We start from the raw sequence: 22,414 nt of genomic DNA on the forward strand, positions 1-22,414 counted from the left end.
CATCAGGAGCAAACCCCGACTTCCGCAACCACGCAAACCTGCGTATCACGGTGCTCGCCGCCATGGACCGGCTGACACAATCTTCCATGTCCAAACCCGACTGAACGGCCTCACACATGGCATGGCAAGGAAACCATCCCGTTCGTCCCCTTCGGGAATATGTTGAGCCGCCAAGGAAACAGTTCCACAGAGTGTGCGTGAAACGAGACAAGGCACATATGGAGTTGGCCGCCTGAAGCGCCATACCCCCTGCAGAAAACACTTTCTTCGCCGAGCCATCAAAACGCTTGTCGTCCTTATCAGGAGGGATGGTAGGGTACAACGCCTGCTTTGACGGGGCCGTAGCCGCCTGCACCACCAAACTCTCCGGAGTAGGGTGCTTGGACAAGTAGCAGGGGTCACTACTGGCTGGGCAGTATTTTCGCGGTAAAGACTTGCCCACTGCTGGGAGACTCTCCAGAGCAGTCTGTCAGGGGTATTGACCCACGTTTGAGTCATTAAGCTGCAACAGTTAGTGCTGTGGGCTTAGAAAATCCAAGATGGCCGGAAAGCCCACGTTGCACCAGAATCCAGGAGAACCGCGCAGTTTTGCGCACACCAAAATGGTCACCTAACCTGCCACCCACCAGTGCAAGCGTGATGGACCGGAAGCGCCATGGGTAAAAGGTGGTGCCCAAGGAAAAACAGCAGGGCCTGTTGGCTCAAAAAGAGCTTTGAAATCACCTGTGTTTCTCTGAAATGCAAGCTAAAAATGCCTATTTTAAACATTGCAAAATATTCAAAAATCTCACTGAACACCAGCAGACATTTGGCAGAATGTATTCTTGTGTGCATACAAAATCTGGAAAGATGAAGAGCCTAAAACAATGTTTTGTTATAAACTGGCTGAGCTGTGGATGTCAGCAGATGAAGTGAAATTGCACTTAAAGACACAGACACAAATCTAAATGTTTAAAATAAATGAGTGACCTACTGTTGAGTGTCACATAGTTTGCAACTGTTAAATGTCACAGTTTTGAACTTAGAATCAGCATTCTAGCTGCATGTGTAAAAATTGTAAGTTTGATTTGGAAGAAGAAAAACTGGGAACAAAAGTGACATTTGGCTGAAGCCTGGCTTGAAGAGTGAATTCTGCCCGGCAACAACCCCCGACAGGAGTCGAAACTTGCTCAGCCACTCTTCCCAGGCCTGGCTGCATTCTGCTGCCCCCACCAAAAGGAGATGACACCTCCCTGATTGAATCAGGGGAGGAGCACCTAGTACTGGAGGGAAACAGAACAATGAGCCTTCCTGGGCTCAGGTAAATGTTAAAATAGGGGGGGTCGTAAATGGCTTCCTCTTGAGAGAAACGGGGAGGGGCAGTGCCTCTGTGAGCAACTTGAGTTGGAAGAAGTGGATAAACCAGAAATTCCACCATGTGCTTTGGGAAACCACACCCCTCTGGGCCAGAGCATAATTTTAAAAAGATGGATAATTCATAGTACGGACTTGTCAAAATTATATAATTAATATCATTATTCTTGTGATTTTTCTGTGCACATTTTAATAGGTGTTAGGACTCTGTACCATGTTCTGAGGCAAAACCCCATGAATTATGGAGATTGCAGACAAGGGGTTCACGCTAGAAAAATTAAAATTTACTGGAATATGTGTAGAAAGGTGGTGTACATCTGTCATTTTTGGTAAAAATCCAATATTGGTAGACCAACCAAAAAGTGCAAAATGTTGTCATTTCTTAATCCAAGCTCTTAGAAACATCAGAGTTGGAACAGAAACTACCTTATGTGATATATGATGTGTATATGTAATGCAAACCACTTGTGTATCTGGGAAATGTGTTTAGTTATGAAAATAATTTTCTAAGGTAAAAGCAAAGGGGAGTGTTCTTTCTGTATGCCATAAAGATGAGACCTGATGACTCACTGCTCCCTTCTCAAATCAGGTCAAAGAGAAATCCTTGACCTATCAAATCGTGAGTGGGTTGGGCATAGAAAGATAGCCTTCACACCCACTTCCCAAAAGACATAAAAAGTGCCACTGGAAGCCAGACAGGGACATTCATTTTCCATTTCTGCGGAGCATTTTGACGGAGAACTCCAGAACCCAGAACTCCAGAGATCCAGACTAACTCCAGAACAAAAACTCCAAAGAGCTGAACTCTTCAGCAGGCCTCAAAATCTTTTGCAAACTATTCAACCGCCGGGCTGTGCGGTTTGCTGCTTGCTAAGAGTCCTGTGTATCCAGAACAGAACCAGTACCCAGAAAGCAGTGCGGTAACCAGAATCCACTTGATCCAGACGAGCAGAACCAGAGACCCAGAGCAGACCGCTGTGATCAGTACCAGTGCCTGATTGACCCGCCGACCAGAGAGAACCGTAGCTAAACTTGTTGACCAGATCCGTGACGAGGCCATTCCTTTCAGATTTATAGTGTGAGTACCCAGCTAGAACTGTGCAGAACCCTTCTTTTAGCTTAAAATCTGATTCAAAACATTTGAACCTGTCCAGAACTGCATCCTAGGAATCGTGTGTTCCCTCTCCGATTTAAACCTGTAAGGTGTCATTTTGCCATTTTGAATCATTATTTCATTTCTGAAAAACTACCTTCACGAAATCGCCTGTATCTTCTCTTGAACCGTTTGTGCTATGAGCGAGTTCTAACTTTCATTTCAAAGCCAAGATTCTGGGCTTTCCAACGAACCCAGAACCGACTTTCTATTCATTATACTTTTTCCGTAATCGCGCTCGACGCACTTGGAAAAAGTGCAGCGATTTGCGCTTTGGCTCAAATGTCTTCACTTGTCAAAATAGCAGCTTCTTGCTTTCCTTTGCTGAAATTCGTTTGCAACCTGACAATCATTCATAGAGCATTGCTAAAGTGATCCTGAACTAATTTAAAGTAGCTATCACCCACCCTGAATCTCTTATAGGGAATTAAAATCATTTTTAGCATATTTTTCCCTTCTTTGCAAACCACATTTTAAGTATTTTGCCTGTGTTTTAAAATCATCCCTGTGATCCAAGCTTGCTAGGGGGAACTGAACTACATTTGATTGTATTCCTGAGAACTGTGTGCTCTCCTTTCCATCTTTTTATATTGCATAAAGGAATATCAAGTTTATTCCTGTGTTGCTTCTTTTCCACCTTGCATTTCCTTGTACCATATAAAGCATTCTCAGCTACCTTATCCTCTATACTACTCCTAAGTAATTAAACCAGTGTGCTAGTATAACATCATCCATTGTTGATCACTGTCATATGTCTAAGTGTGATATCAAATATTAATTTATTATAAAAGTGTGATATATATCTATTGTTTAATTTTTCAAATAAACCTTTTTAATTTGCAAAACAAACCTACTTCTTGGCTCAGGGGGATTCTAAGAGAGGGGCGTTATACAAGGGTTCATCATCCAGATTATAACTTGTCATAAAAATATATAAATAAGGGTTTCCCTTGAGCAATCCCAGACAAGGCACTGACTTAGTGGGAATGCTTGATTGGAGTCATTAACAAGTCCAAGCCGCTGCCACCCTCCTCTGTAGAGCCATAATAAACGGCAGTACCGGGTCAGTTGGCAGACCAATGTTGAGGATATCTGTAAGGTCATCCTGAACAAACTCCCCCGGTGGAGCAGACCATCCTAAGTACTCGATGACCCTTTACATAAGGCGCCGGTACGAAGAATCGGCATGAGTGCCAGGCTCAGGCCCACAAAACTCCACCTCCGGAGAGGTGTTCAGCCCACTAGCATCATGCAGGGACTGCCTCAGGTCCTCAAACTGGCTATGGCCCGAGAGAATCTCGTCTGGCACAGTGTCAGGCACCATGCCATCATCAGAGCCCTCATCCACCTCTGAAATAAACTCCAGATGGTGGTAAGAAGGCACAGAACTTGAACCAAAGCCATGCTTGACCTTGGCCAGAGCCTTTCTAGGGGGTTCCACCGAGCCTCGGGGTACCCCCGTCGACACAGCCTCAAAAGGCGTCGAGTGAATCAGCGCCGGCGTCGAGAGAATCGGCGTCGACGACAGACACAACGCCGACAGCATCAACGGCGTCGACACAGGCCTCGAAGGCGGAGCCCCGAGCGTGTCCTTCGACATCCTGGGCGCCGATGGTGTCAACGACTTCTTCGGAGGTGGAGCCTCGAGAGAGTCCGTCGACGACCTCGGCACCACAGGCGTCGATGTCTTCTTCGAAGACTTCACAGGTTCACGCGGTTTTGAGCGCGTCGTGGACCGGAACCTGGAACAGACATGACGAGAACGATTCCCCTTGTCCGAGCGGGACCTCTCCCGCGAATCGTGCCAACCACTCGAGCCCGAAGGCGTATGAGCGGTGTCTCTCGACCGACCCCACTCGGAGACGCGGACGGACCGGTGCCCTGCGTTTCGAGAATCGCTAACATTTTCTTCCCGAAGGAAGCCCATTCCTCCGGTGTCACATGCTTGGTGGGATAAGCCACCCGCTGACGGGCGGAGTCCTCGGATGAGGACGGGGAAGGCGACCGATGCCGGCGCTTCTGGGAATGCCTCGAAGAGGCAGAGGAGTGGCGGTACCGACTCCCTGAGCGAGACCCACTGGACTTCCGACGACGACGTGGAGAGTCACCTCTCGAATCATCCATCGAAAGCCCCGCAGACCTCGACTTCCGGGGCTTGGAAACCTTACCTACCGACAACAACTTCTTGCGCTCCCGCAAGGCTTTGGACGTGAGCGACTGGAAGTCGACACAGTCATCCGTGTCATGGGCCTCCCCGAGGCACCAGAGGGAGGTGTCGTGCGAGTCCGTCACCGACATCTTGGACCTGCAGTCCCCGCACTTCTTAAAGCCCGGACGCGGTGTGGAAGACGAGGTAGACATCTTCACAAAGAAATACTTCACAAACACCAAACAGGTTCGAAGAACCGAGAAAGAACAGAAACTCCAAAGAGTTGAGGCGTGCCGAGATCTCTGAAGCGAACACGTTCGCGGAAAAAACAGAACTGAGGCTACAGGCGTCATGCGTCCTACTTATAACCTCCAGTGACGTCGGCCGTCGGAGGAGGTCCTCGAGGGCGGAGTATCAACGTCATCGACGCAGAAAGATTTGCCGAAGCAGCACAGCTGTGGTAATTACTGTCAGATATGGAATATGTCGGAGGACCCAATCCCCTCGAACATGGGCATTCAAGACATATTTTGAACAAAAGTAGCATTCACCCACTAGCAAAAAAACATCCACTGCGTGTGCTGTATGCCACCTAGTGCTTGCCTTTTAAGAGCAATGGGTGTTTCTTATTTCTAGCGTTAGAAAATGCAAAATGACATACAGGGGTATCAAAGGGCTATTGCATAACCCAAATCCAAGGACCCATAGATGAATATAATACAAGGGTTTTCAATAGTTTCTTGAAGGACACATAGCACTTAATTGCAAAATTGTACGGGCAGTACATTCCAATGGACAGGGGCCTGGCATAGAAAGGATCCCCTCAAGGCTTTTTTATATATACGACGAGGAACTAACAATACGTCCTTGTCACAAGACCTTAGCATCCCCTTCAGCTGGTACGGTTTGTTAACAAAGTAGTTGGGGGATGAGCGATATCAAGCTTTACAAACTAGATCCTTGAACACAATTCTATCTTTCTCCATCAACCAATCCAACCCAGCACCCGAGCATGCTGGAATCTTCTGCAAGCATTGTTGGGGCCCATCATTCCCTCAAAATAAGCATGCATTTACTTCTATAGCAGGATACCCAAAACACCACTGCATTCTATGAAAAAAAAGCATCGAGTTTTGAAAAAAGAGCATGCTTAAATGAAATGCAATTAGACTTACCTGCTCATTAAAGGCAAATTATGCTATAGAAGAATTACAAAAAGATGCATGTGCACGACCCACAGAAATCGATTGGAAAGGAGAAGAATCAACTATGCAAGCTTGCTGAGTGAGTTACACATCTGCTTTAAATGAGTTAGAAGCGAGTTAGGACTAAGAAATCGGGTGGAGGGTCCGAAAAATAGCAAACAATTATAGCATGGCCGTAAAAGCCATTTATTTGTGTTCTCTTTTGGGTGGGTGGGATGAAAGAACATTTCCAGATTCAGAATATTTCAGCTTTCTTGATCACCCGTGGCTGGTGCACTGTAATTACTTGCAGGGTACAGCGAGTTTAGATTTACATTTTATGAGCTGTGCTCAAATCTGCCCTGCTTAATAAGCTGTATCGTCAAGAAAATACTTTAAATTGTCTCTTACGATTAAACTCATCCGCTGCCTTGTATAAATCATAATGTTACCGCCATATCAAAATGTTAGAGGGGCCGTGTAACCCTGCCCACATCCTCATTACATGCAACACTAATTGCTATCAGCAGACTCGGAATTTTCTGCACATTAGAGGCTTTTAGAGGAGCAATAAAAAAATTTCAGGCACCATTAATTTAAATTTGTATTGAAATTTCCCTTTGACAGATGGCCAAAAATTACTTATTATTTAGAGTAGCAGAGCTGCCTGTTTGCACATTAGTAGCCGAATAGAGGGAAAAATTAAAAGCTAGAAAGAAATTTACGCCACGTTCATTACCTGTTAAACGTTAAGGAGCATTATCCTGCATGAATAAATTATTTCATACAAGCACAGGGCCTCCAGCTGCTGGCAAGCAGCGCTGTCAAGCCGACACACACTGGTCCAAGTCACACAGCAGACGATCATAAAAAGCCACTCTTAACCAGGAGCCACTTAAGGGAGCACGGATCAATAGAACAAGCGACTAACTGCTACTCTGGGCCTCGCAGAAAACATTTAAGGAAATTAGCAAACTATTTCACCTTGCAGAGCTGGCAGCCGGCCCTGGATGCTGAAGTGAAGCCTGAACAAGGCAAACAACTATTTTTAGCCTTCATTTCCTAATAAATCAAGGAAGAGGAGATGAATCTTTAATGCGGTGGCCTCTCTGGTTTCCCTTCCTCTGCGTGTCTACTATAAATGAGTAAGGAAAGCCGGGTCAGTGCATTTAACGTCTCCATCATAAGCCGAGCCGGTCCTTTCGCAGTTGGGTCCAAACTAGGCTCTTATGAGCAAGAGACATGAGTGGGGCATAGATCGATGAGCTAGCTATGAATTAAGGACCCCTGTCAGGCAATCAAATTGGCATTAGAGGTCATGTGTACCTTAAAGGTTCTTCTAAGCAAGGCATGAATTCGAATACAATGTATGACTGACAGAGCAGAACCCACCTGACACATTGCAGAACCAACCGAAAGGCCTTTATGCAATTATGACGAAAAGAGAGATCAAATGCTAACGAAATGTATGTGCAGGAAATGCAGAGCTGAACTACAATTTTGTGACCTATTCCAAACACTGAATCAAAGTGTTTTTGACACAAATCCTGAATTCGAAGAGACTTATGTAAACATATTGGCAATGGGTTGCAATAACAGAGGTGCATTTATGGTGCCTCACTAGCTCATAACGGGCCTTCTAGGAGTTAAAAACCAATTAAGGGATTGTTATTTTTAAAAAGGGACATAGTATGTTGAGAGGCAAAATTCGAATAAGTAAAATTGACATATTTAACACCCGTTTCAGCTGTAATTAGTGTGAGAAATCCTGCAAAGTCATCACTAAACCCCAGCCTAAAGTCTCCTCACATGTGGCCAGGGGAAGGCAGCCGATACCTAATCCGAACCCTGGGGTGGTAACATGAGGGAGAATCACATAGGAGACGGCTGTCAAGGGGAAGTGGTGACTCCGCTAGAAGAGATATGGTGGTAGTCATCCTCCGAAGATGAGATTCCCCCAATGCCTAACTATCTAATGGCATGCTGTCAATGTATGGTACCCTCTCCTAGAAATACCCAAAGCACAGAATATGAAAACTTTGCTAGCCAGTACAAAAGTGGTAAATTGGGGGGGGGTTCAAGAAGTTAATATCACAACTTCTAATCATTATGATTCTTCCTTATGTAGAGGTCCAAAACCCAAGGGTAAACCACCAACTCTATTAATAACCTCGCCTAAACTGGACAACTCTCAGTTAACAAATCAATTTAAGTTAACTAATCATAAAAAGAACAAAAACATTATGAACTTCAAGTCCAATAATGCGTGTGGTACTGGGAAGAGGAAGAGGGACTAAGAGTTGATGAAGTATAATGAGCGGTCTACTTGTTGTGGTAGAAAGCACCTGAGCGGGACCTCTAAATGTATAAATGCATTTCAGGTGCAGGAGAAGAGGGAGAAAGGAGAGGCTGATGGTGTGGTAGTAGCGGCAGCAGGACTACGTGCGCGATAGGCTGTGGAAGCAGTAGAAGCATGGATGTGCAGAGATAACATGCTGTGAACCAATCCGGTAAATAAGTTGAACCGGAGATCACCCAGTGCTGTCAGAGCTCCCCTGAAGGACCGAGCGTACCACAGCAGTTGGACCGGAGATGGAGGCATCCGAAGAGCTCTGCAACAGCACTTGCGAGTCAGGAGGAGATGCCAAGACATACCAGTGAGTTGGCCTAAAGTAGGTGACCACGGGGCGCTCTGAAGAAAAAAAAAATGATAGCTGGCTTTGATGATTTTGAATACGAACAAATGAAGTAAGGCAGACTGGACCCAACTCTCCTAACAAGGAATACTAATTAGGGGACAATTGTAACCAACATTGCCAGCAGCCAAGAGGTTGCATAAGCATAAAACAAAAGCTGCAGAAGTCAAAGCCCTCCTTGTATGAGAAATCAAGGGGAGGGAACTGCAACCTGCTTTCCCTACAGCCAGAAGACAGACAAAAGGCAATCAAAGAATACAGAGGCAGCAAGGGACCAACTTTCCTTTTATGGAATATTAATTTGGGAAGAGCTATCAACAACTTTGTCAAGGGACTACAAAGAGAAGCAGCTGTTCAAACCAAGAGAACTGGTGCAGAGCGTTTTGGAACAAAAATGACCACAGAGTACAATTGTAGTAGTAAGGGATTTATCATGGCAGGCGAGTACACCAGGAACAAAGAAGATTTAAAGTACTGTGGCTGTGGTGAAAAGGTTTGTTGGAAAAGAAGTATTAACTTCATCACCTTGTTTGATAAACTGTTGGATTTTAGAAAGTGGTTCTTTTGAAGTAGTATGATTGTTAAGCTAATCTGACTAAAGTGTTTGTTGAAAAAGGATGATGTGCTAACAATTGCCCGGCCTTTGAGAAATTAACGTTTGTCCTGGGTTATGAACTTGTGTTTTGAAGAAAAGTCGTATTTCGCCAAACAAGAAACTGGGGAAAAATAACATTTGCTCTGATATATGAACAAGCCTTTGGAAGCAAGATATTCACTTTACCAAGTGGAAAGATAGATTGATTGAAGAGACCTTTTGTGCTACATTGAATAGAACTTTGTTATTGCACACATTTTTCTTGAGTCTGAACTTTGCTCAAGGTATTCTTGAATTGATCCAGGGGAAGGGAGTCCAACCCTGTTCACAAGGTACTTTCTAAAGCTTTTGTATTTGAATTGAGGTGTTTTGTGGAACTTAAGACAGCCAAACAAACCTTGTATTATTTTGTTGTATATATTAGTGTGAGGGTCAGATACTTGTTGGACAATAGGTCATTTTTCTTTAGTCTTAGTTTGTTAAGCAGGTACATCCTTGTTAGGCTATGAAAAGATAGGCATTTGTCTAACCCTTGTTTATTTAATAAAATGGCAAGTGGGAGAAAACTCTAATTTAGTGTCCATCTCACATTTCTGACCCCTCACATTAGCTAGAGGATTGGATAAGTGTTCCAGACATTGAGCACATTTACTCAAACTCTTGCCCACTGTTAGGGAAAATTCTCAGAAATGTGCTAATTCCCCGTCTACCTTACAGACGCCCAGCCCTTTTGCTGGACTTTAGGACATTTAATTTTTATCCTGGAGAGAGCGAGACCTTTACCCCACACTCATGTATTTTTCTTTAATTTGAACTCGGTTTCTTTTGGTTTTGGAGTCTGACAAACTCCATAGGCATCTTTTTACATTGTGACACACAGCACCTTCACTGCAGTGGCACAGGGAAGTCTTTCAGATTTACCCAAGATTTAAATACATTCTCTTGGTTAAACTACTGTTTCCAAGAGCAGTGAAGTGAAAGTGACTTTACTTACATTTGTAACTTGCTAGACCCAGCACACACTATCTTACAATAGTGTGCTGGAGGGGTTACGTACTATAACCTTTGTCTAGTTTCTCACGTAACATTTTCAGGTTACCCTTTCTACAATTCATGGCTGGTGGCAGTGGTTAAATTATTTCTACAATGGAGTGTTTCGATCGCGGGCTGCAATTGCAGCTGCAGTAAAGCACCCATGGGTGCCCATTTTTGCCAAAATGGCCCGGTTGTCTTTTTTCACCATTTCTTGTTGGAAAGGTCCTTCTTGAGATTTACTCTGCGTGCCAAACCAGGTTTGGTCCCTTCGTTCATTTGGTCTTTGGCAGGTTTCAGTGGTGAAGCCTGCCTCTGGCTCCAGCGTGTCTGGCAGGGCAGGAAGAGAGGGAGGTTCTCGAAACTCCCTGTGCTTAGTCCTCTTGGTTACAGGAATGCACACAAAAAGGTGAAAGGCCGGCAGGCTGTCCTTGGAGGACAGCCACCCTCCTGTGTTAGTGACAGCTAGGCTTCGAATGAATGGGAGAAACCTGCATAAAAGGCAAGGTCTTTTGGACAGAAGGCAGAGTCGACAACTGGACGACGGAATCCGAAGAAGAACTTGGAAGAGATGCTTGCTGCAACTCCTGGACCGTTGGTTTGCCCGATGAAGCCCTGCTGCAGTGCTGAAGCTCCAAATTTGCCTCGACTAGAGAAGCCCTGCAAAGGACGACTTCTCCCCTTGGGTTGGTGGGATCAATCGACCCCAAGATAAACTCATCTGGAAATCCTCTCTGAGCTGGCTGTACTTCCACTGTCTTGGGAGGATAGCTCAGGGGAAACATGCTCGCCTTGGAAGCAAGACGACAAGGAGCAACACAGGTTCGATCACCGGGTCCGTGCTTAGAAACCTCTGTGTATAAAGCGCGTTATAAATAACCTATCATATAATTGCTGCTGCAGGAACCGAGTGCCAGGGAGAGGAAAACCAGAATCAAGTGCATCGTTTTTAAGTCGGACCCGAGCTCCTGGAAGATCCTCAGGACTCCCTCGAAGCAGGACTAACCAAGCCTGAGCCACCTCAGAGTGCTGGACCCCAGAAGTAAGCAAAGCCCACAAGGTATCCGAGAACCACAGTGATGCTATTCACGAGAAGCTGAAACCGCAAAGTTCTGCAGATCTGATGTTTGCCCATTGCTGCTGCCGACCTTGAAACCGTAGTGCAGGAATCCTCAGACTTTCTCCCTCTTCTCCCCACGACTGAGGCCCAGGAACAACCAGATCTGCCATACTACAGCAGGAACAGAAGCCAGTTGGAACCAATTTCTTCAGACCTAACGTACTGTAAACTAAGGGGTACTTGCTTTGGCTGCCCCTTGCAGAGTAGTTGCTTGCAACCTTGCCCATCACAAGCCTCCCAGCCTTTGGCCCAACAATAATTTATGTTTCAACAAAAACTCTCTATAACATTGTGCAAGACTTTTTACTTACTTTCAAGAAGAACTTCCGCTCCCCTAGACTTTGCTCAATTGACATTGGTTGTCCTGGCTCCCCGATAGACTCTTCTAACCTCTGACTTTGTGATTTGAACTGTCCTTCCAAAAAGTCATACATTCTTTACTTGTATAGCTCGGAAAGTGTTCATCAACATTTCATTGGCGGGGGTGGCTGGGGGGGGATTTAAAAGTGCTTACCTATTTGAGAAACATGTTAACCATTGTTTCTCCCTCTAACATTTTCCTTTTTGACACCAAACTCAGTATTGCTGTAAATGTAAATGTACCAGTGATCTATCAATGTCCACAGTGTCCTAGTTATTGAAGTTACCTCAGGGTATAGGATGTGTCTGTGTGCCATCCCAAATGGATATCTACTGATTTATTAAAACAGTCGTATTTTTGAAGTATATAGAAGTATTACATATTTGTTCCCTTCTAAAGAAGGCTTATTCAAACAGATTGTTTAAATCAAGAAACTTTGAGTATAACTGTTATTTGGATACTTGTCACTGTGAAAGTCTATGTTACAACCCTACAGCTCAAATTAATCCCTCTTGAGATGAGCCTGGCTGCTCTGTCACTCTACCAACTTGTCTAGTACATGCCTATACCAAAGGTTGGGTTAACTATTGCCAATAGGACACGGCGGGTGCAGTCTCCCACAGGGTACTGCATACAATCTTGCCTAACATCCATTTTGATAATTGGTCATAAAAATGATTCCTATCAATTTTAAGTATATTTGGAAATTATGAGCGTGAACCCAAGAGTGTGGCATGCATAGTCTTTCTTCTTTTTTAGAATTGTCTGGATTTCTTCACCCTTTTCAGTTTGGCTTTCGGCCAGGGTGAGGCACTGAGAGTGTTCTGGTAGCGGTGGTTGATGATCTGACCATGCTAGTTGATCAGGGTAGAGTGGGGGCTCTGATCCCGTTAGATCTGTTGGCTGCATTTGATACAGTCGACCACTCCATCCTGCTCTCCCGTTTAGCTACAGCAGGCCTCTCTGGGCACATCCTGGACTGGTTTACCTCTTTTCTAACAGAGGAGCCAAATAGTCTACCTCTTTTCTGTTCTTCTCCAAGTGCACTATCCTGCAGTGTTCCTCAGGGTTCTGCCTTGTCCCTTATGTGGTTTAACATATATGTTTAGCTGCTGATTCTCCTCATCCACTCGTTTGGATTTCGTTGCTATTCCTGATGTGCCCAGGTAGATGAGTGCAAACTGACTTAAGCTGAATGGGGACAAGACTGAGGTCCTGGTGGTGGGTGCTTCCTCTAGTGATGCACTCTGGATGCCTTCTTTCTGGCCCGGCACCGTGGGTGCTCTTCCGATTCCGGTGATGGTGGTCAGGAATCTTGGGATTCTCCTGTCTCCTCATTATCAATGGCCCTGCAAGTGAGCGTGGTATGTAAAACTGGCCATTTCTTGCTTAGAGTGCTGTGAAAAGTTTTCCCTTTTCTACCTAATCAACTGCGACCTTTGGTGGTAACATCACTAATCACCAGTCGTATTGATTATTGTAATGATCTCTACCAGGCCCAGCCTGCTGGCTCTATACATCACTTGGAGCTGCTCCAAAATCTAGCAGCTCGGATGACCACACATTCTCCTGAAGGAGCACATATTAGTCAGTGCTCCGTGCCCTACACTGGCTCCCGGTGGATTAGGAGGATCACATTTAAATCTATGTGCCTGGTCCACCGAGCTTACTATCATCAGGAGGCTGAATATCTGCAAGGTAAGTTCTGTCCTTATGTCCCAGGACGCTTACTTTGCTCTAGCAGTGCCAATCTGGCGGCAATTCCTAAAATCTGACTCTCCCGACTGGGAGGAAGGGCCTTTTCCTTTGCGGCTGGTCTGTCGTCAGATCTTAGAGGCACAACGAATCATCTTCAATTCAAACGTTCCCTGAAAACCTTCTTGTTTTAATGTGCTAATGGGGAGGCAGTCTTTCCCTTCGAAATCCCGCGCCAAGATGCCTTCGTGTGAAAGTGTGTGGTGTAAATGCTTATAACCTAACATAACATGTAGCCCAAACACAGGTGTTGACAAGGAAGAGAATTGTGAGGGTTTTGCAGTAACACAGTTGTTTAATAGCTTTCTGATGGTGGGGCACAGAGCTGGGCGAGGCAAATGCTCAGGAAGGGGCCTCAGCGGTGAGGTCATATGTGTCCATGGAGGGCAAAGGCTAGATGTGCAGAGCCATCAGCAGCATTCTAGGTGGCATCCGTCAGTTAGGCAGAGAGTGAGAAACTCCCTAGCCTCCAAACTCAACAGCTTCTGCGGCAAGCGAAGGACCGACCAGTACATTTGAGGGGTGCAAGGACCCAGAGAGGAGGGAGGCCGAGCTTCCATTTGAAGTACTGCGTCATAGTGAGAAATCTGATGATGTGGTAAGGATAATGCAATGTTGACACGTGGGCCCTTTTTTGTACAGTCTTGACAGGACAGAGCAGAAGTGAGGGGCTGTAGAGGGGTCTCTGGTATCCTGGCTGTTGTGGCCAATGTGCTCCCTGCACCTACCCTGGGGGAGGAGGGGCAGACAAGTTTGCCAATGCTGAACCTCAAAATAGATATGTAACTTGTTTCCCTTCAAGCATAGTTGGTTAGCTTGGAGACATTAGCTTGATGGGAGACGGCAGACTTACTACAAATTCATATCTATGAATGACTCTGCTAATCTACTTTCAACTACTGTATATTGAGCCAAAAATAGGCAGCGGCCTGTAGCAACTTTTACACGTCTCTGCCACCGCTCTTGCGCGCCAAGACTCAGATCATTAGGGAGCAGCTGCATTGTGTAATACAAATGGTTGGCTGTAAATTAACAAATGTAGTATTAATCCTATTAAATGTAATTCTGCATAAGTGTGCGGCCATGCACATTCTTTCTGGTAACCTGCAGCAGTATTTAGTGCCCCTTTTGTTTAATAAGTGGGAGAAGGCATGTGACCTGGCCTTGTCAAAAAGAGGAGAGAAGAATCCAGGGAAGCCCTAGTTCTGAGGGCTGATTCAACTACAAGTACACTGTGTCCTGAACCCTTCACCTGTGCCAGCATGCTTTTATCCAGATTCCTATCTCTAGCCTTACCTCATGGTGCATATATTCAGTTGTATTTCTCCCCCTTTCCAGTCAACTTCAGAGCAAGAAACAATAGATAACAAAAAGCGAGAAGATCAGCACCAGTGCACTATGCCTCAATCAGCGAAGAGAGGATTACTGGAGCCGCTAAAGCCCCCGCAAAGATCTCTCTGCCGCAGCACACCAGCTGGAGAGCTACCCGCAGCAACCCCGCACAGTCCCATTGGTGAGAGCCAGCATTGCACACCCAGAAGCAGGTGGGAGAAACAGCCATTGAAGGCCAGCACGGACCCAGTACGAAGATCAAGCTAACGAGAATGACAACACACACCTGAGCGATCGCAACTACATTTCCAAACCCACTAACCACCCAGGGACAAAAAAAAAGGAAAAGAACCCTTGTTCACTGAACTCAGCAGGATGGAGGTGGGAATACAAACTGGCCACTGAACTTTCAACACTGCCGTGAACATTGCATGGTGAGCCCACGTGGAGAAAGTGAGCAGGACCTAGCACCCCTTCCCCCTTTTTAAGACTTCCCTTTGCACATAGACATCCCAGGAGGAGAAGACAGAACAGGATTGGCAAGGGGAAAGCTGTCCAATCAGGACATAGGGGAGATTTAAGCAGGGGCTAGGAAACCAGAAGTGTGGGCTTTCCGGGTGAGGTCAAAGTGGAGGTGGAGGTTGACCTAGAGACCAGCAGAAGGGCTGGCAGATTTTGGAGGAGATTGGGGAAGCAGGTGAGGTACTGGTTTAAAAGTGAAAGTGGTTCCGCAGTGAGTGCGTGTTTGGGTGGCGGGTGAGTAGAAACTAATGTAAAAAGTGAATATGAATGAATGAGACTGAGGGGAAGGGTGGTTGGTTTAGTAATGGCAGGAGAGTACAGAATTAACATGGCCATGGGTAGTCAACTGGTGGGTAAAGAACCAAACAACACTTACAACGTTGTATTCCTTCTCATATGCCATTTCTCCATAGCTGTACTCTAATACAATAATTTTGGCTTATAGATGGCGTAAATCGATGCCTAATAGCCAAAACTAAAAAGGGGGATTGATGGAAAGTGTTATGCGCCCCACCTACTGATACACAACAAATCAGTGATAACATGTAAACCTGATGCAAGCCCAATCCCTGTGATATAGTAAACCATTAGGGAATAACTCATGATTGAATCATGTGTTTTTAATCCATGGGTAGAGACAAAAATCTTGGATTAGTTGATTTAAGTAAAGGAAACATCTCAAAATGTCTTTCGCATTCAAACATATGCTTCTTCCGCACTAAGATAAAAGGCTGCTTCTCAGAATATATGATATGATAGTTTATTTATAATGTGCTTAATACCCAGAGGTTTCCAAGCACGGACCCGGGGATCGAACCTGTGGTGCTCTGTCGTCTTCCTTCCAAGGTGAGCATGTTGCCCCTGAGCTATCCTCCCGAGCCAAAATATGTTCCACAAGTGTGTGGGATTCTCATATGGCAGTCTAAGATGTGAACATTTGTCCTCAATGTAGTTAGTTGGGTGTCGCTCTTCCTAGCCATCTGCCCATTCTCAGTTTCCCATTCCGATAGTTTTCCATCCTCATTCCCACCCTCATTGATGGTAATTTCAAGATCCAAAAGAAGCACAACACTCAAAAAAGGAAAATGCAGAAGAATATATTAATTCAATTAACCAAGTGAAACTCAATATACCACCAAAACATTGCTCTGAATGCCATTCAGCTATCCAACTTCTATTCATCCGCCCATTAAAGCACTTCCTGTCACATTGTTGAAGTTCCACTACCGGAGCGCCAGCAGACATGTAGGCAACAAGTTATTATATTGAGCAAGTCCATATGCTGACGTTGCTTTCCATTTATTAAATTGTTGTGACGCCATCTGTTGTCTGATGTCATTTCCTGCTGTAAACAACATCCATCGCGAGAAAAGGCTAAAAAAACATGGAACTTGATTATTTAGGAGTAGCCTAAAAACTGAGTATTCCTGTGTATCCCAACATTTGAGGGGCTATGCAAATTGTGGGGTATGTTTGTAGTATAGCAATATTGTTCTAATTGGCTAACATTAATCAGGAATACCCTTTGGTCTCTGACTTCACGAGAGTCAAGATTATCTAAATTATGTGTCTAGAACCGTTAGCTTTGCCCAAACACATTGCTGTCTATCAGGAGTATGTAACCTTTGGGTCTCTTGGTGTTTTGGACTACAAGAACCCATCAGTCCTAGACAACAAAGTCAATGGTAGAGGATCATGGGGGTCGTATAAAACTTCAGGAGAGCACAGGTTGCAGACCACTAACCTAAAATAATCGCTACTTGGCAGTTTGTACAAGACTGTCACTTGGTTTGTTACTAACATTGGTACACATCTGCATATTACAACTGTACTTTGAAAGCTCCATTTAAACAAGAAAATTACTCTGGTATTTAGGCTTTCCACATGAGATGGGTGCTTGAAAGGGACTCAGGACCACATCTTTTAGAATATATGGCACCACAACAAATTTGACTTGTCAACGTTCCTTCCTTTCAGGCAAAGGACTTTAAAAAAAAAGTTACCCTTTTGAAACAAAGCCCAAAGCTCAATAAATGGTTGAGACCGTTTTCTGTAATTGTCATAATTCCACATACTAGGAGCTATATTCAAATGCAAGCACCTCGAGTTTGTCCTTAAAACTGCAGCTAAATCCATTAAATCTGCCAATCCATGGAGTATAACGAAATGGGATAAGCAGTGAATAGGAGGCTAAAAAAGAACTAAAAGGAAAGCAGAAACAAATCACATACTGCTGCAAGTAAAGGATAATTTGAGGTTGATGTTTTAGACAAACTCACAAAATTAAAGATGACCACATCTCTAAATCAATTCAGCATTAAGGATAACAAATACAGCTTCAAATGGCGTCCTACCTTTATAGAATCTCTATCTGCAAACATGTAAGCAGCCACAGGAGCCAAAAAGTGGTAGCACACGGTGGATGGAGAGAGGAGAATGGACAAAAATGAGTTAGTTTCCATGCAGCACACTGTCAATTAGAGAAAAAAAGTGGACAGGTTTCTCACCCCTTTGGTGATCGTTGTCATGATGTTTCTTCTCATCTTTAATAGACAAATGAGTCTGGCCACTCAGGGCACTGGAGAGGGCTAAGAGGCCAGTGCTACTGCCAAGTGGAGGGATGGAGGGCGGTTGGAGGCCAGAGGGGTGTGGCGTCAGAGGTACTGGGAGTCCGTGTCCATGTGATAAATGCTGGGCTTGGAGCTGCTGCTGCTATGAAAAATGAAAACAGATATTGAACTGTGCCTATTTTCCAGGCTAAAAAAAAAAACACATTCTATTGTATTCAGTGGCTACATTTAAACAGGTGGTAGTGTTTGAGATACACTGTGGTAAGAAAGCATGAACTGTATCGTGTCGGGTAAAACATCAATACAACAGTAAAATATTTAGGTCATTCCTCTGATAGTCTAAATTGACTTAATGTGTACATTTTGCTAATCAAACCCAGCTTACACAAATCTGTTTAAGCTCCATCACCCCCTTCACGAATGGTCATACCAATGGAAACTGTACTGATCAAGCAAGAACATGGCGTCAGACCCCTTTGCATGGGTAAACATAATTTCAAGTGTCAAGCTACTAGGCAGGCATAAAAAGGCACTCTGCCCCTGGGATGAATGGCAGTTTCACCAAGACATAGGACACCATTTGTTACTCCCCATGAATGACATATCTCTTGCCAATGGCTGGTGGTGCATGCAACCTTTTATACACAGACTATGAATGGAATTGTGAAGAGTGTTCATAAATTCAAAATACACATTTGATTTGAGTGGTGCTTTGTAGAGCACTTCAATACCTGTAAGAGTCTTAGCATGATAAATACTGTAATGTGGCCAACAGAGTCTTGCTTCCAGAGATTGATAAAGAAAATTCCCAAGTAGAAATAGACAAGTTAGCAGTATCCTGCCTGTATAAGGCATGGCTCCAGATGAGACTTTGAAATGGGGTATTTTACTCTCCATGTTTTAAGTTGGGAGTACAATTATTTTTTGGGGAGTAAAACGTTATTTCCCATCAGGGGCATTTTACAGGCGAGCTGTCGGAGAGAATACAGCGCAGATAATGTTCTTAAAGTTCTGCATGCCGCAGTACATTGTTTAACTACGTAAAAGTGAACTTTATCAACTGTGACCATTCCGACACCTTTTAATTGGAATCTAGAGAATGGTTCTCGGCCTGTCCTTAGAATTTACATGCTAAACAGAAACATTCTACATATAAGCAAGAACCCGGATTATATGCTTTAAAGACACACATTTAAGTGACACATTTCTTTAACGACTGCCTCTTCCATAGGTAAAGACAAGTGGAAAAAAGCATAGGGAGTCAGAACATTTCCCAAGTACATAAAACAAGGCCCAGACCTTTGGAGTGTTCAACACCAAAATAACTCATTAGGTTTCAGAACATTTTTTGGAGAACATAACAAATGCTAAAGCCTGGGATTTCATTATTTATATCCCTGGTTCCCAAGCACGTAGCATGATACACTTGTGTATTATAGAAACCTGTATTCATTTTCAATGAATGCAAATGCAATCTATTTGGTTTAACCAAAATAATGTGAAATGCAAGGTAGAACTGAAGTCTCATTCATAGTACCAGTGTTGTCTGTCATGTTTTATTTCACTTTTAATAGGGCAGTGATTTAATTAATTTGAAATGAAACGTGCCAGAATATAGCTTGGTGTTGAATGGTGCTGACAGAATTAATCTCACCTCCAGAAATCCCAGCCATAACACCAGACAGAAGCCACACAGACTATTTGGATCTTGTGTCCAAACTGGTTCTAAAGGCCAGCTCCTAAACACTGCCATATGGCTGGCTTATTGAACAAATCTCAAAGAGACCAGTCTCATTTTTCAAACCCCAGGTCCCTCACAAAATCCATTAGCTAAGGTCACAAGAAACAGCTTGCTTATCATGAACAAGCAAAAGAAAACATGTCTTGATATGTATTACAAATCAGGAAGGAGAATGTGCTGGAGATGTATCAACAGTGGGCTCGATTGGCCGAAGTCAGCATCTCTTCGCTTGCAAAGGGAAGGAAAAGTTATTTGTGCCTTTGAAATCATACAGGACATTAAATTAAATGATATTTCATTGATATCGCACTCGTACACAGGTGTTTCAGAGCCCGACCAGGCAAAAAAGGAGGGGAACAAGGGAGAAAAAACAAAGAAAACAGCGATCTTACTAGGCCCAGTGACATTTAAGAAAGCGCAAGTGCATGGAAAAGTGAAAAGAAAAGGGGGGGGAAGTGCATGGAAGGGAGGAGGGGAGTGGAAAAGTGCAGAGGAGAGAAAAACAGAATAAATATTAAATAAAATATTGTGATATTGTGATACATGTAATCATTTGAAAAATAATATCCTTTGAAAGCAAGGTCCTATGAACGTGGGTCCAGTTACAAATCGTAGACACAAAAATATGTCTTTCAGACAATATAAAATGTGCATGCGGTGTAATGGAAAAATTTGGACATGCTTAGGAGAATAGATCATATCTGAAAATATACATCACATGGACAGGAGGCACATGTGTGTACTAATCTAAAGAATATGGTGTTCTATATTTCATTAAGCTTGCATATTTAATTCCAAAGTTATATAAAAAATAGAAATGCCTCTCCATAAATTAGGAGTGAGTTTCCCCCCCCTACATTCAACAATGCTGGGGAAGCGTTGGAGTGTTAGGCAAGAATGTGTGCAGTACCCTTTGGGAAGCAACCTTGACCTCCTGGCAATAGGAACCCAACCTTTGGTATAAGTCTGTACTACACAGGTTGGTAGTGTGGCGGAGCAGCCAGTCTTATCTAAAGAGGGGTTAATGTGAGCAGTAGGGTTTTTACACAGAGATTCACAGTGACAAGTATTCAAACAAACTCTTGCACTCAAGGATTCTTGGTTAAACAATTATTGATTTAACAGTCAGTTCAATAAGCCTTCTTCAGTAGGGAGCAATATAAAAGCAACACACAAATACACACTCCTAGTTTTTCTAAATCAGCAAGAACCCATTTGGGAGGGCACACAGTAAGTTCATACACCCTGAGGTGACTTAAATACTTAGGACACTGTAGACATTAATACATCACTGGTACATTTGGAGCAGTACTGAGTTTGGTGTCAAAGACAAGGGTTTGGGAATAAAACAAAGGTTACACAAATATTCTGAAGCAGTTAAGTACTTTTAACCCCCAATGCAAACTAAATTAACCATTTCCCGGAGAAACAAAGCACACAGTCAGAGGTAAGAAGTGTCTTTCAGGGAGCCAGGCCAGCCAATGTTAATTGAACCAAAGTCTAGGTGAGCTGAAGCACTTGTTGCAGGCAAGTAAAAGTCTTACACAATGTTTTAGAAGTCTTTGCAGAAAAATAGAATCATAGTAGGGCCACAAGCTGGGAGGCGTGTGAAGAGCAAAGCTGCAAGCAACTCTGCAAAAGCAACCACGACCAGTCTCAACTGAGAACAAGTAAGGCTGCATGACAAGAGGTAAGTCTCCTTAGTTTTATAGTACCTTTGGTTAGAAGAAATGTTTCCGGCTTCCGTTCCTGTGTAGGTCTGCAGATCCTGTTGTTCCTGGGCCTCAGTCGTGGGGACAAGAGGGAGGACGTCTGGGGACTACTACGCTACAATGGGAAGTTAGGCGGCAGCAATGGGCAAAGTTCAATTCAGCTGCGCTTTGCGGTTTCAGCTCCTCACGTCTCTAGCAAATAGCAACACAGCAGTTCTCGGATACCATTTTAGACTTTCCTCGCATCTAGGGTCCAGCACTCCGTTGAGGTGACTCGGGCTTGGTCAATCCTGCAACCTGGGAGTCCGGAGGATCTTCCTGGAGCTCGGGTCCACCTTAAAGACACTCACTTGATTCTTGTGTTCCTCTCCCTGGCACATTGTTTCCTGCAACAGCAATGTAAGTACAGTCAGCTCTGAGAGGATTTCCAGATGAGCTCGTCTTGGGGTTGATTGGTCCCACCAACCCAAGGGGAGGAGTCGCCAATTGAAGGTCTTCTCTAGTCGAGGTGAATTCGGAGCTTCAGCACTGCCGCAGGGCTTCAATGGGCAAACCAAAGGTCCAGGAGTTGCAGCAGGTGTCCCTTTCAAGTTCCTATTCGGATTCCTTCGTCCAGTGGTCAACCCTGCCTTCCAAGTCAAAAGCCTCACCTTTTATGCAGGTTTCTCCCATTCATTTACAGCCTAGCTGTCCCAAGGACAGCCCACCAGCCAATCACCCATAGGTGCATTCCTGTATCCAAGGAGACTAAGCATAGGACGTTTCGGGCACCGCCCTTACTTCCTGCCCCTGCCAGACATGCTGGAGCCAGAGGCGGGCTTCACTTGTGAATCCCGCCAAAAAAGAAATGAACAAAGGTTGCTAACCTGGTTTTTGCACACAGAGTAAATCTCAAGAAGGACCTTTCCAACAGGAAATGGCAAAAAAAGAAGACCAGGGCCATTTTGACAAAATGGGCACCTATGGGGGTCTTACTGCAGCTGCAATTGCAGCCCGCAGTAAAAACACACAACGGTAGTAAAAAGTAAAGCACTGCCACCAGCCATTCATTGTAAAAAGTGTAACAAAAATGCTACATGAGAAACTAGACAAAGGAGATACTAAGTAACCCCTTCAGCGGCCCATTGGAAGATAGTGTG

At 44.3% G+C, this 22,414-nt stretch overlaps 1 protein-coding gene across 4 annotated transcripts in view; it reads right to left on the minus strand.

The window, feature by feature from the left end:
• LOC138510333 (transducin-like enhancer protein 4) overlaps positions 1-22,414 on the minus strand; it is a 507,737-nt gene that overhangs the window by 226,321 nt on the left and 259,002 nt on the right. For 2 of the 4 annotated variants that reach the window (XR_011280364.1, XR_011280365.1), the window contains 2 exons: positions 17,760-17,961; positions 17,607-17,623 (listed from right to left, as the gene is read on the minus strand). Coding sequence is in view for 2 of the 4 variants with exons in the window: in XM_069625899.1 (XP_069482000.1) it covers positions 17,607-17,623; positions 17,760-17,964 (222 nt within the window). In the remaining 2 variants the exon portion in view is untranslated. Of the gene's footprint in view, positions 1-17,606; positions 17,624-17,759; positions 17,965-22,414 lie in introns of all 4 variants that reach the window. The other 2 variants (XM_069625899.1, XM_069625898.1) reach the window with 1 other exon arrangement.

This window comes from Ambystoma mexicanum, chromosome 6p (genome assembly GCF_040938575.1).
Source record: "Ambystoma mexicanum isolate Mex_15411 chromosome 6p, UKY_AmexF1_1, whole genome shotgun sequence".
Classification (NCBI taxonomy): domain Eukaryota; kingdom Metazoa; phylum Chordata; class Amphibia; order Caudata; family Ambystomatidae; genus Ambystoma; species Ambystoma mexicanum.